Raw genomic sequence first — 15,341 nt, forward strand, 5'->3', positions numbered from 1 at the left:
CAAATAAACAGGAAAATTCTAATTGTAACATGTCATTGTAGATATGTCTGTCCTAAATAATGGGTCGGTATGGAGTTGCAGGTATTTCTAACTAAAATTAAATCCTCCCTTTTTTCCAATAAAGTGGTACTAAGATAACTGCGGCAGACATTAAATTATTCTAGACAATTTTATTAAATAACCAGGCACTAATCACACCTCATACCTGGAATTATCACCTAATTGAAGTTGGCTTGGTACAAGAAAATAATTGCTTTAGTGCACATGGGACAAAATCAAACAATAGACTGTGTGCATCAAACCGACTCCACCCAACACGCCCACATCAATAATGCGATAGTGGATTTGGATGTGTAATTTAATTTTTCATTCAATATTCTGATTCTATTTAAGGCCGAGTTTTAGAATAAAACTGTAGCTATGCAATTACACGGAGTAGATTCAAAGCTCCCGCATTCATTAGATAGTAGATTCACAACTCGGGGGACAAAGGAACTGCTGAACTAACACTACACCTCATTCCCACATGTAACCTGAGACGCACCACTGATGCCAAAGGCAGAGCAACACACAAACAAAGGAGCTTAGCAACTGGGGGGGTGGGGTGGGAGCGATAGCCGGCGAGTGCCAAGCCGGCCATCCTGCCAAGATATCTCACCTCGACTTTCTCACCTTCTCTCTTATCTTATCTTATCTGAGTCGAGCTGAACCCTGCAGGGCCGTCACTGGGCTCTGTCTCCGGCAGTTCTGGTTAAATCAACTCTTTTAGAGGGTCTCCTTATATGGAGTTACATAGGAACAAAGAGGCAGAACAGGATGGCATCAATCAGACACGAGCAAGGGCGAGCACTGACAGCAGTTGAAGCTGAGAAAACTAAAAGTGCGGTGGTTAAAAAGTGTAGAAACAGAAGCTAAAAATGAAACTAAACATCCAAAAAGGTGTTTTAAGGGGTAGACAACCAAGTCGCAAAGACTGGCATCAATACTGTAGGTTTGAAATTTCTATTAGGGACTGGTTTTGTTTTCATTGAACATCTTGTTAAAGCTGCAAATGACCACAAAAAGATGCCAAAACTTCAGCAGCATTGGCTCTGACTTTTCAAATAAGATTACAGTAATAATATGGGTCATTTTTTACATGATAATCATGTAGACTGCAGCGTTTCCTCAAATTGTACCTTAATCAGAAAGTTGGCAAACATCTTAAGAAAATCTCGTCATCCAACGCTCATTCGCCCCGTTATCTAAGATCCCATCTTTAGTTTAACTCCTATCCTGAGGCCATTAAGACGCTTGAGAGCTTGATATGCTGCACGAGTTAAGACAAACACACACAACAATGAGTCGTCTACACACTCCGAACAATGGGACATTCTTGGCTGCGCCGAACCTCATTCCTGAGACTTCCTGACGTCAGCTGTTGTGATATATGATCGACTCGCCGTGTGTCCGGTGTGTGGAGCCGACTGCACACGCTGGATGGATACGTGGATGATTCACGGGCACATGTGTCAACAGCTCTCCCCTGCCGACATCTGCTGTTGGTTACAGTATCGGTCTCTTATTTATGTTGCTTTGAGACCAGCTCGAATAAGGGCGCTGTAAACGCTTTGCCGCCAGGTAAAGTGAAACATGAAAGTTTCACGATGTAGTAAACCGAAGGTCAAGCCAGGGGTTGAGCAGATTCGTAAAAGAGCAAAACATAAACATGTTTTATTGGGTTTTAGAAGCATTGTTTTATTGGTTCCCTCGTGAGTCACATACCTGCATTTCCATAGTGCTGAGTGGCCTGGTACGGGCCTTTGAATCATTGACCATTTATGGCGTGCTCGCACACCAACACCAAGGCAGGTTTCGATCAAAAGCAGCAGCCTCTACCTACCACAAGCCAGCTGAGTGCTTCACAGCCGGCGTACCAGTGCAGTTCCCTGGCAACGCCTTAGCGGAGTACAGCAGCAGTGTGGAGCCCCAGGCCAAAAAACATCACATCCTATTAAGGCCACTTCTGCAGCGAGTCCCAGGGGATCAATGCACCTCTAATCAGAGATCCTTGACTCCACAAAGCCCCGGATGAGGTCATCACCTTATTGATACTCTATCATTGCACCTTGAAGGTTTGCTGGTGCCACCCTAAGGCTGGAGAAGGAGGGGTGAGGGGTCTGTTATCTTAAAGGAGAACTCTGGTTGAGCACAACTATTTTAAGATTGTTTTTTAGTTTCTGCAAGATTGTACTCACAAAAGTAAATTCTGAGTTCTGGGAACTAGGCCTGTGAACGATTATTTTCATCATCAATTACTTATCTTCATTATCCAACTATAAAGCGAGAAATCTCAGTCTTTCCGTATGTCCTTCGTATATCTCAAGAACAGCTCATCCGATCTACTTCACACTTGCCGGGTGAATTGCTGGGTACCCCACGGAGTGCTTTGTCGAATTTGGTGCATTTGGTACTGTGACACGTTCAATAATAATAAACTTTGAATATACAAGTGAACAGCGCTCTGTTCAGCATTGGGGGCGAGGCTTCAGGGCTCTACGACACTCGCTACGAACGGTCAAAAGTCCCCAACAACGCTACAAACAGCAATACCGGGAGGCTACTGGGAGCCAAGCAATCGGCTCGTTCCGAACGAGTACGCCACAAAGGGGCACTACACTAGTTTCCTCAATTAATCCTTCTGTCAATAAAATGTCAGAAAATAATGAAAAATGGCATCATTATTTCCCAGAGCCCAAGGTGACGTTATCAAAGTCCTCGTTTTATCCATCCAACTGTCCAAAACCCTAAAATATTTAGTTTACTATTGTTTATAACTGAGAAAAGCCGCACATATTCACATTGGAGATGCTGGAACCTCAGAATGGTTGACATTACTGCTTGGAAATTACTGGAACAATTAAACAATTATCAAAATAGTTGTTGAATATTTTCTCTGTCAATAAACTAATTAAATAATCAACCAATTGTATTGTAATCAAATGATATTGCTAATACAAAGTCCAACACTCAGACTATCATAAAGGTTGCCAAAGGTTATCCAAACCACTTCATTTGGAAGTAAAACTAAAGTGTAATAATCCCTCAACGACAAGAACAGTTGGTCAAATTTGTACCAGGAAGTCGGTCTGGATGTTTACAATGAAGAATGTTGCCCTTTGTATTCACCTTTTCGGGAAGGAATCTGTCTGATTGTCTGACTGCTTCTGTTTAAGCAACTAAAAGTTCTATTGATAACATTGATAACTTTCAGCCACTAGATTTCTCATTCTCCCTCCCCCGTTCCATTGCATTCACTTCACAACAAGTCGTTGCTAGGCACTTACCGTCAATCTCGGCCATTTATCTGTTTTTTTCCACACTAACTAACAACCCAGAGATACCACGTGATACCAACTTTGTTTTACTATTGGCTCACAAGCCTTGTTAGAAGTGGGAACCAAACGTTAGATATCTTCCACAGAGATAAACAAATCATTTCGGACCCGCCAAAATCTTTTAAATTATTAATTCACAATCACAATTTTTTTTTTCCAGGAAAAGCCATACTTTTATTCTGCATTATTTTTTTAAATATTCATATATATAAAATTTTTATCAATAAGACCTTTAACTTTGAGAGTATACTAGTACTACCGATAGAACTGATGGCCAAACCTGTAATAAACCAAAATTTTGCCTTTAAATGAGCCAGACTAATGAACAAAATTACAAAGGAGGATCAATTTAGCTCAATGATGTCTTTCCTGGCTTTACTAATAAAACTACAAAGCTAACTTAGGCCCTGACCTTCCTCCAAACCGCCTTTCCACTATCAAATGTCATGAAGCTTTAATTAACAACGCCAAAATTGACACCACAACTGCTCCATAGTTAGGACAATAGCCGTCTGGAAACTTGCTTCAAATTATTTCACATTTTCTCCAGCACAGAATGCAATTTGTCAGCCGTTAAAAAAAGGCTGCTTGATTTGTCTAATTAAATGGCCTCGCAACTTATTCATGTGTCATTTCTATTCAGCGTGCGTTGTGGACTTAAATAAAAATGTGTTACACCTATTGCTTCATTACGCTCTGCAGCACTGTGTGACTTCCTGCAGATATTTGCCCCGACTTTAATTGAGTGCTTTTTTGACCGCTCATTCTGGCTGAAATGAGGGACACGACCTTGGTGCGATGTGAGATGATTACTATGTGTTTCTTTCTCCCTCCCTGTGTGTGTGTGTGAGAGTGTGACAGCCAAGTTAATAGATACAGGTCCTCGGAGCCAGATGTGGCAGGACACAGCTCTAACCTTGAAGCCTCGAGAGAGAGAGAGGATACAGTCTCCTATTGTAGCGTGCGTTCGCAACAATGCCGCGATCACCTGCGTGTGAAAGCTCAGATAAAATATTTCATTGCAAACCCACACACAAGTCTTGGTTCGCTGTGACCGAGCTAGAATCAAAGTCTACCCATAAGCCCGCGTGAGCTCAGGACAAGTTAAGTTTTCTTGCATCAGTTGAGCGCTGCATTATTAAAAACAGTCTAACTGACAGACTCCCGCACTCTCAGTTGTCACCACTCTGCGTTGACATCGCTCTCTATCATCCTCGCCAGTTGGAGAATGTGAAGAGTGAGAGACTGCAGGCCCGAGAGGTGTCAAGCGACCATAAATGGATGACTCCGTTTGTCCGTTAATCGCCGGGGTTAAACGGGTCGAGTTTCACACTCGGGGTCAGGGGTCGCAGGTTAGGAGCGGGTCATGGGGTCAACTGTGAGGTTGAGCACACTCCAAACATCACGACTGAACTCTTAAGAGGAGAGTTTCTTTGTTTCTCTCTCTCTCTTACTCCCACAAGTGCTTTCGACCAACAATTACAGCTCAGTGAGGGCCTGTAAATGTTCCAACAGGTTAACCTTTAAAAGACATTTAAAACAAATGACCTAGGAAAAGCGAGTAAGCGTCCACTTTACTGCATTTTTCCTGCTCTTGCTCTTTTCTTCCCCTTTCCGTAACAGTTTCCCTTGTTTTTAAACCAACCTGGAAAAGAACACTCTTGAGTCTTAACGACACATAATATGTTTTGACCTCGACGAAAAGGCCTTAAGGTGTCATTTAGAGATTGTCAGCTACACATCAGTTTGACTCCTCGGTTGTCAGCTTAGAGTTCATCAAAATCGTTCATACTAGTTTGCTTCGTCTCTCTTATCTGATGCGTCTCCATGAATGGACCTCACATTCCAAAGCACTCATTAACGCGAACTAATCGGCCAAGTCCGCGTCTTGCCTTTCCTGGACTCCCTTTTGTTGCCGCCTGCCCAAGTGGACACCTTAAACTGTTTGGTTTTGAGGTTGGGTGGGCAGAGAGGGTTTAAGTGTCCGGTGCAAGAGGAGACAAAAACAACAGTCGATACTCAGTCATCCTCCGTGTCTCCATGAAGAAATGTAAGCCTATACTGCTAATGTGTTCTCTTTGTGTGATAGTACAGCTGTTCCTTTGTGTTTATTGGTGACAGCACTTAAAGATCTCATACTTAGGGCTGCAAAAATTTATTATTTTTCACTTATGGCCGCTGTCAAAGTTAACGTGATAATAACGCGTTTGTTATTACGCAAATTTGTTTTAACGCCACTGATTTCTTTAACGCATTAATACAACTAATGATTTTTAGGTTGTAGCGAGCTCAGTTTTAAAGCTAGAAAACCTAAGGATTCCATTGGTACCAACCATGTCATGCTAGCTTGTCGCAAAGGAAGGTAAATAAGGTAAATAATAAGCCACAAAGTTACACTAAATTTTGGCAAGGAAAAACTGTCATGGCCATTTTCAAAGGGGGCCCTTGACCTCAAGATATGTGAATGTAAATGGGTTCTATGGGTACCCACGAGTCTCCCCTTTACAGACATGCCCACTTTATGATAAATACATGCAGTTTGGGGCAAGTCATAGTCAAGTCAGCACACTGATACACTGACAGCTGTTACAGCCTATTGGGCTTGAGTTTTCCATGTTATGATTTGAACATATTTTTTATACTAAATGCAGTACCTGTGAGGGTTTCTGGACAATATTTGTCATTGTTTTGATTTCCAATAATAAATATAGACATACATTTGCATAAAGCAAGCATGTTGGCCCACTCCCATGTTGATAAAAGTATGAACTACTTGACAAATCTCCCTTGAAGGTACATTTTGATCGGATAAAAAAAAATTGGGATTAACCGTGATTAAATATTTTAATTGATTGATAGCCCTAGTTAAATCACTTGAATGCATCTGAGGGGAGATGCGTATTACTAGATGGTTTTTGCATAGTGAGTTAACAAAAATATCAAAGTATCAATACATATCAATATTGAATATTTGAAATGGTTTCAATATTCATTTTCCACAGTATCGATACACGAGTACCAGCTGCGCTTTCTACTCTCTCTTCTCTCTGCCAGTGAGTTGATACACACACACACTGCTATTTAAATTTTAATAAAAATCAAAAATGTTATGCCCACAATTTTGTGTGAATTTATGTCTAATATTTTTCAATGTATTGTATCGAAGTTAGAAATTCCAGCATCGTGACAACACTTGAATCGAGGGCAGCAACTAATGATTATTGTCTTCATCTAGTACTTTGCTGATAATCATTGTCTATAAAATGTCAGAACATACTTAAAGAAATACCCATTATAATTTCCAAGAGTCTAAAGTTACATATTCATTGTTACATCCCACCAACAGCCAAAACCCAAAGATATTTAGTTCACAATTATATATGTCAAAAAGCATGAAATACTCCGATTTCTGAAGCTGGAACCAGCATGTTTCTTAAAAAGATGACTGAATTGATTACCAACTAATAAATTAATCAGCTAATACTTTCCACTTTACGCCGTTTATATTACATAACAATGGAAGGAAGTCTCAATTCCTACAATAACAGGTACTTTCCTGAGAAGTGGATTGACAAGAGCAAAAGTTAATCTTCTTTTCCTGTAAAAGCACAACATTAAAGCCAACAATGGACAACATGAGTCCCAGTTAGCCGGCTAATCCATCGAGGCCTGTCCACTTTTCTAGGTTAGATTTTTCCCATCTTTTCAAGCTAATCTTGAACGCTTTGACCTTGCGCACAGTTGGATAGTCGGGACGGACAAGTTTCTCCTTGTTACCGTTCTGCCTGGCTCGCTCCCGTCTTCGGGGCTCTTCCCATGACCATAAACGGTCCTTCTGTTCAGAGATCTCAGGGTCACGCTTTCAACGTATGGGGCGATAAGGGATAAGGAGTTGGTCTACTGGGACTAAACTGGGGCGGGATGAAAAAAGAAGGGAGTGGTAGGAAAAGAGGAGAAGAAGAGTGGCAAATATAAACAGTGCCAGGGCGGAGGGAAAGAAGGAGGAAACGGCTAGAGAACGAGATAAAGAGAGGGGAAGAAAGAAGGGTGGGACGGACGAGAGGAAGGGGGGAAGGAAACGTAGGGGAAGGGAGATAAAGGTGTAGAAAGGGAGAAGGAGAGAAGGGGGGGTTATAGAGAGAAGAAACCAGATGATTTAGAGAATTAGAAGAGCATAAAAGGAGTGTGAAGGAGACGAGACGCTGTATACTGTAAGGTGGATAATTATAGCTTGTTTGTAAGCAATATTAAGTGGAGGTGACAGGACAAGCACATAAATATGGTATGACAAAGCACGACAAGATGGCTGATGCTGTCTAGGCACACACTTCCTTCACCGGTGTATCATTAATTACAAAGCAAAAGATGACAACTAAGGCCTTTAAAAGGAAAGCAGCGCCGTATAAGAGACTTCACTCCTCACTCTCGGTCAGTTTTAACGGTTTATATATAGCTGTAGGTATATATATATTTAAATATCTAGTACAGTTCTTTCTCTCTTTTCTCCTCACATCAGTTTAGCTCCTTTGCCAGCCGTTCCTGACGCTAAGCCTTGTTGTTGTCTTTTCAAATACCTCTTGTCGCGCAGCTGACAAATGGCTAAGATAAGATGACAATTCCCCCCTGCGCTTTTATAAATAAACTCCTACCTATCAGACGGGTACGTGGAGCAGGGTTTGTGTGAGCCTGTTTTTCTACTAACTTATATTTCATGGCACATCTGTCTTAATCTACAGTAAATCTCTGCTTATATAGTTTTCAGCAATCCGTGACATTCTTTGTATGTCTTCCCCCGTCGCCCTATCATGGCCACTTTACCCTCCGAGCTCCCCTCTGATAACATCTCGTGTCACAGAGCGTTAATATAACCGCGTGCCCTTTTCATAGATACATGCGCGAGTACGGACCACACACATGCCCCGCACCGCCGTGCTACATGCAGCCCCGCCGTGGCCTCCCTCCGCCTCGCCGTGCTTCCTCCGGCAAGCACAGCCTCCCCACCTACATCTCCTCACGGAAAAGGTCACGCTGGCCACATGACCTGCTATTTGAAGAGGACCTGGTGGGTACCCAAAGCAGGCCAAGCACAATCCAATTACACCCCGGGGAGATGCGGCGCATTTGCTGAACTCTTGCTCGAGTGATATTCTGTTTCTCTTTGGGCGCTTGTAAAAGATCCACTTACATGTCCGTGGTCAGCCAGGAACTAGAATCAACAGATACCTCTCGAGGTTCAAGCTCCTGCTGTGTTTCACTGTAACATCCAGGAGAGACAGGTTTGAATACGATTTCAAGTAAAACACAGTTTTGTACTGCAGAGGAACAATAAAAGGGTAGATACTCTGTGTTCACTCATTTGTCAAAAAATCAGGTGCGGTTTCGACGGCGGACCTCCGAGGCTGAGGAGGCTTAAATAAACACCCGTTAGCTTGAGGAGAACTGACAGCAAGGAGGTTAAAGGTCAAGCTCGGTCGGGTGACTCGGTTAGCTATGATGCATTCCATGTACTCACAACCTGTACTTAGCTGTGAGCCATACATTAAATAGGCCTAAAAACAATCAGATAAATGAACAATATATTTTCAATACTGAACCTGGAAGGAGCTTTGATTGATAAATGACTTAAATGATTAATTGATAATAAACATTTGGGCCGCAACTAATCAATATTGTCATTGTTGATTCATCTGTGGTGGAGCTGCAACTATTAATCGATTCGTTGTCAGCTATTAAATTAATCGCCAACTATTTGGATAATCGGTTTGAGTAATTTTTTAAGGAAAAAAAGTCAAACTTCTCTGATTCCAGCCTCTTAAATGTGAATATTTTCTAATTTCTTTACTCCTCTATGACAGTAAACTGAATATCTTTGAGTTGTGGACTAAACAAGACATTTGAAGACGTCATCTTGGGCTTTGGGGAAATAATGATAGACATATTTCAGCACTTTCTGACATTTTATAGACCAAACAAATAATAGATTATTCGAGAAAATATAAAAACGATGAAAATAAAAGTTAGTTGCAGCCATAATCTGCGGATTATGTACTTGATTAATTGTTTTTTCCTTTAAAATGGAGAACAATGCCCATCATAATTGCCTAAAGGTGACGTCTTCACATAGTTTATTTTTCCAACAACTAATCCATAAGGCAAGAAAAAAAAAACAGCCAATCCTCACATTGTAGAAGTTGGAACTGGGGAATATTTGGTATTTTTGCTTGAAAAATCACTAAATGATTAATTCATTATAGGGCTGAGCAATATGGAGAAAATCAAATATCACGATATTTTTTACCTCGATATCGATATTGAGACAATATTGTAGGGTTGACTATTATTCAAAAATATCTATAAAATAAGATTTTTGAGAAATAATCATCAGTAATGTGGACACAATGACAAAGTGGGTAAAGGTAAAGAATAGAACAGCTGGAACAGTCCTGTAAGTTCAGAAAATGACATCACTTTACTGTAATGTAGCCTTTAAAACCAGGAAAAGACAACACTTAAGCCGTATTACGATATCCAAAATCTAAGACAATATCAATACTCATATCAAAATATCAATATATTGCCCAGCCCTGACTGGAAATAGCAAAGCTTTGCTTGATAAATTACTTAAATAATTAATTGATAATTAAAATGTGGGCTGCAACTAATGAATATTGTCATTATTGATTCATCTGTGGATTATGTGCTTAATTGTTTTGCTCTATAAAATAGAGAAAAATGCCCATCATAATTGCCTAAAGCCCAATAGTTAGTTTTTTCCAACCACCAATCCATAAACCAAAGATTTTCAATTTACTATCATATAAAACAAAACAAAAAACAGCAAATCCTCTTATTTTAGAAGTTGGAAATGGGGATTGTTTGGTATTTTGTTTGAAAAATTAATAAACGATGAATTAATTGTAGGGCTGGGCAATATGGAGAAAATCAAATATCACAATATTATTGACCAAATATATGGATATTGAGACGATATTGTAGGGTTGACTATTGGTGCTTTCACAAAGATATATCAAAATGAGAATTTTGAAAAAATCATCAGTAATGTGGATATAATGAAAATTACTTTTTTTTTATTTACAACACTTTACTGTAACGCAGCCTTTAAAACCAAGAAAAGACAACACTTGTGCCATATTACGATATCCAAAATCTAAGTTTCATATCAGGATATCGATATAATACCGATATATTGCCCTGCCCTAATTTATTATCTATAAAGTTGCTGATTCATTTTATGTCAGTCAGCTAATTGATCAAATCAACTAATCATTTCCGCAGTAAAACAAGTAAATGAAGTCTTGTTATGATCAACTTTGGGTGAACTGGACTTGTTCCTTCACTGCATGCGCTCCATCGTGATATATCACCTCCCCGATAACAAGACCACGTCTGGAATTTGTCACCTCGCCAGTCATTATGAATATACTTCCCCCCCCTCACTCTCTACACGAACAAAACATTCACAAAAACAATTGTGAATGTTCAAACCATCTAACTTCTTAGAAAATCCCTGCAGAGCCCCTCCAGGTTTCTTGTCCATACAAGGCCTGGAAACAGCTGTGTGGAAACACATCTTTGACGTTCGCCATGTAAGAGACGGTATGTCGCCTCGAACTACATCAGCAGTGGCCGCTGAGTGCCGCGGTACGTGAAAGCATCCAGAACACCTGATAATAAAGCTTATCGAACCGGCTCGCGAGATTAGACGCTGAAACCTGCATACCTCGCATGCAACGAGACCATGTTTGGTGAGAGCACTGGTCCACACAGAAGATAAACATTTAAGCATCGTCAAGCATCGGTGTGCGGTGATGAGGATGATGGCGTGTGAGGTTGAGCAATGAAGCAGGCATGAGAAGCCGAGCTCGCTACGGCGCTTTACTGGTGCGAATCAGTGATCCATTGAGTGCTGCTGTTGTTCAGCATGTGAGAGTCATACCAGGGAGGGAGGCTGTTAAACTTTGGCTCTCATAAGGTCATAGTTTATGGTTACTTTAGTGTTGTTAAGCACAGAGCTTTTAGTGCTTTTGTGAATGTTTCTGCACAGATGATCGGGATGGGAGAACTGTTAAAACACAAACAGTTGAAAATGTCAAATTATTCGCTCGATCCATCCATAAAGCAGTTTTTATTTTACATATATTCACCTCTGCTTATGACCAGAAAGTTAAAAACTCTAATGTTCATAAATCATGTGGAAAAAGTGCAAGTCATACCCAGAAATTAGCCATATTATTCTTGTGTGTGTTTTGGTGTGAATATGCGCACCTTTCCTCGTATGTGTGTGTGTGTGTGTGTGTGTGTAGGACAGTATACCCAAAAGTCGCTGCTCCCCTGCATGCAACACACGTCATTACACACAAGACGAAGCGGCGCTGTCTAACCTTACGTTAATTCACCTGAGTAAATTTAAAGTCCCTGCCAGTCTGGACGGCTTCCAAACATTTCCACAACCATTAGATTCCTCCGGCCATTACTCTCCCTGTCTCGCTGTCTGCCTTTTACACAACGCAGGAGACGACCCTCGTCTGGTCCTCTCCCGCACATGGACGTCACAGAATCTCTAACGTATTATAGTCTACAGATTTACTGATCAAATAAAGTATAGAGCTAGAGCAACTGATGATTATTGTCCATTATTCCTGAGTGATTATTGTCGATTTAATGTGCTAATTCTTTTCAAGAGTACTCGATTAATTGTTTGGTCTATCAAATGTCAGAAAATATAAGTTGACATTTTTCCGTATGATTGAATAATCGATTAATGGACCAATTGTTTCAGCTCTAAAACAAAGCTGTCAGATGCTACAATGAGCAATAAATGTATGAGCTGATAACTGGAAATAAATCAGATAAGTTACTGTCATAGAGGAGTAAAGAAACCAGAAAATATTCACATTGAAGAAGCTGGAATCAGAGACTTTTGACTTTTTCTTTAAAGATTACTCAAACCGATTATCAAAATAGTTGTCGATTAATTTAATAGTTGACAACTAATCGATTAATCATTGCAGCTGAAACGATTTGTCGATTAATCGATCGACCGAAAACTACTAATCGCTTAAGTCATCCGGCTTCTGAAATGTGAGGATTTGTTGCTTTTCTGTTTGAATACGACTTTTAATTGAATATCTTTTGCATTTTATAGGGTTAATCTGAGAACTTGTGACCATATTTGTCAACCTTTCATAGATTAAAATGTTCATCAATGTCACTGACAAATGAAGTGATAGATTATATGTTGACAATAATCATGAGTTGCAGCCCTACAGTCATGTGCTGCTGGTTTGTACAGTAAACAGGCTCTGAAATACTTCTACCGCGGTACTGAGTACATAAGGTCACAAGGTGAATAAACCGAAACTCTCCACTGCTGCTACAGTCAACTCCCTGCATCCATAGTAACCTCCACAGTGGACCAAATATGGTATTACATCAGGCCGGGCATGTTTGGCTATTCAGTTTCAAAGTGACGAACATTACACTGAGCCTTAATCAAATTGCTCCAAGAGAAATATCTGATATAATCCGATATACCTTTCTTACATCACTTGGCTGCGGCTGCGCGGAGCTCTGAAACAACAAGTCTGTCGTCTGAGCCGAGATACTTCCGTGCCAAAGAAAAGAAAAACCCACCCCATGCAAAGAGCACCACTATACAAACTTATTTACCGAGATATTAGGGATCCAGATTGTGCAATGTTTACAGAGGAAAAGAGGAAGAAACTGGGCGATTAGCCAGCATGTTAGGGAGGAAATACATTTTCACCAGAAACTAAATGGATTACCTCATTTTGTTATTTTGCACAGACAACATTCTGGCGTGTTAAGATGTAATCGGTAGGCTGGAGCGGCCACTCTTCCTCGACTGTAATGCAGTGGGTCTGGGCTACAAAGAGGTATTGCCTACATGTTGCAGCAGCAGTTGTTTGAACTTCAATTGCTCCCTCAGCTTCAGTGAAAACTAATTCGCTCTCTGGCTCTGGGTTCCTTTTACTACTGCTTTTTCAGTGCTGTGTGAAGTCTGCATGGCTTCGTGGTACAGTAAGACAGACCTGGCAACACCTATAGTGCGTCGTCAGGTAGCTTATCATTATCAGGAACTACTTATTAGTGATTCATCAATTATCAAGTCCTGCCTTGTTTCATACTTTTTTTGTGGGTATGTAAAGGGAAAAAAAGACGTGGCCAGAGTATTAGAAATGCACCGATCCGACTTTTTCGATAGCAATACCTGGGCTTTGGGTATATCGGCCGATACTGAGTACCGATCCGATCCCAGTGTTTAATCAATAAGCTGTATGCCTCACTGTGTGGAAGTGACTGGGATCATTCTTTTATGTGTAAGGCGACATCAGACTTGACTTCAACATTGCTTTACTAACTTTGTAAAACTAAATGTGACCAATAAATACATAGATTTATGTTTATTATTAAAAATCGTACACCAGCAACTTGGCAAAAAATCTTCATATTTAACAGGAATTCAAGTGTAAACATTTTTTAATGCAGAAACAAATTGGTCAAAACTTAAACAGGAATTAAAATTCCACTATATAATATACAAAATTGTATTAAAATAGATCGGTCCCATTGTCATTGCCGATATCTGATCAAACTATTTGAATCGATATCGGTGCATCCCTATACAAGTATGAGGAGAAAAAAAATAATGTAGCCTATCTAAACAAATTAAGGGAATATAGATGCACAATTTCTGGTAAAAAAATTATACACTCCCTTTAAGAAAACCAGATAATAAATGTTATGAGTGCACTATGCAGTAGGTCTAATAACATAACAGCAACCCTTGCAACTTTTACAGGGTAAAAACTCAGAAAATCCTACAGTATGAGGAGAAAAAATATATGTATATAGCCTATCTAAAAAAAAATTAAGGGAAAAAAGATGACAGGTGCAAAATTTTTTGGTAAAAAAAAAAAAAGATACACTCCCTTTAATAAAACCAGATAATAAATGCTATGAGTGCGCCATGCAGTAGGTCTAACAGCAACATCTGCAACTTTTACAAGGTAAAAACTACAGAAAACCCTGCACAAGACAGTGTTTTTACAGCTGGAGGAACATCATAAGAATATTCCAGCTGTTAGCATTAGCATGACTGGCTTTATTAAGACGTGGTTATGGTTCATGGAGCGACCTGTTCACATTAAAACAGCAGGTACTGTATGTAGGTGCTCGGTTTATACGTACCTCCTCTTCGTGGTTGGTGAATTCACTGGTTGGCTCGTTTTCTTTCTCGGTTTTGCTGTTATTCATTCTGAGTCGGACTCTTTTGCCACTTTCACTTCAAGGACTGTCTTCTTCTTCTCTTTATTATCGTCTTTCCGAGATTCAGAAAGCACCCTCCGACAGACAACAGTCCGTCCTACTGACCCAAAGCTTCCCACTAGTTTGGCGACATCAATGAGAAGTATTTTTAATTTAAAGAGGAGAAAAAGTCAGCTTGTGAGTGAGTGAATGAGTGAGTGAGTGTGTGTCTGTGCAGTCAGTCGGATATTCCTCAGCTTATTCCCTGGAAAGCTTCTCCGGAGGCTTCTTGCTTGTTGCTGTTCTCCAAAATGAAACACGGTAAATGTTGGAGTGGACTGCGCCGCAGGCAAACTTCTCTCTCCCCATCTCCTCCTCGGCGTGAGGGAGGGAGGGAGGGAGGGATGGGAGGGATGGAGGGAGGGGTTTAGGGTGGGGTAATGAAGGGAGGGATGCACCCACACCGTCTGCTGCTGGGGCTTTATCAAGTTTTATCAAGTGCTGCCTGCAAGAGAGAGCTACAGTGGAAAAACCAGAGCCGTTCACCAGCAAGACCAGCTGAATGTTATTTTAGTCACTGCAAAACATTCCTGCAATATTATTACTGTGTGTGTGTGTGTCTATTGTGGCTTATAGGCTTCTTCTTCTTCTCTTTTTATCTTTACCTCCTGTGTT

At 40.4% G+C, this 15,341-nt stretch overlaps 1 protein-coding gene across 4 annotated transcripts in view; it reads right to left on the reverse strand.

The window, feature by feature from the left end:
- The window catches only part of rbpms (RNA binding protein, mRNA processing factor), a 40,524-nt gene extending 25,460 nt beyond the window's left edge, over positions 1–15,064 (reverse strand). The window contains exon 1 of one of the 4 annotated variants that reach the window (XM_074624372.1): positions 14,610–15,064. In XM_074624372.1, the coding sequence (XP_074480473.1) occupies positions 14,610–14,675 (66 nt within the window). In that variant the 5' untranslated portion in view covers positions 14,676–15,064. The remainder of the gene's footprint in view (positions 1–14,609) is intronic. The other 3 variants (XM_074624371.1, XM_074624369.1, XM_074624368.1) reach the window with 3 other exon arrangements.
- Positions 15,065–15,341: the final 277 nt, after the last annotated feature.

This window comes from Sebastes fasciatus, chromosome 22, assembly GCF_043250625.1.
Source record: "Sebastes fasciatus isolate fSebFas1 chromosome 22, fSebFas1.pri, whole genome shotgun sequence".
Lineage (NCBI taxonomy): Eukaryota > Metazoa > Chordata > Actinopteri > Perciformes > Sebastidae > Sebastes > Sebastes fasciatus.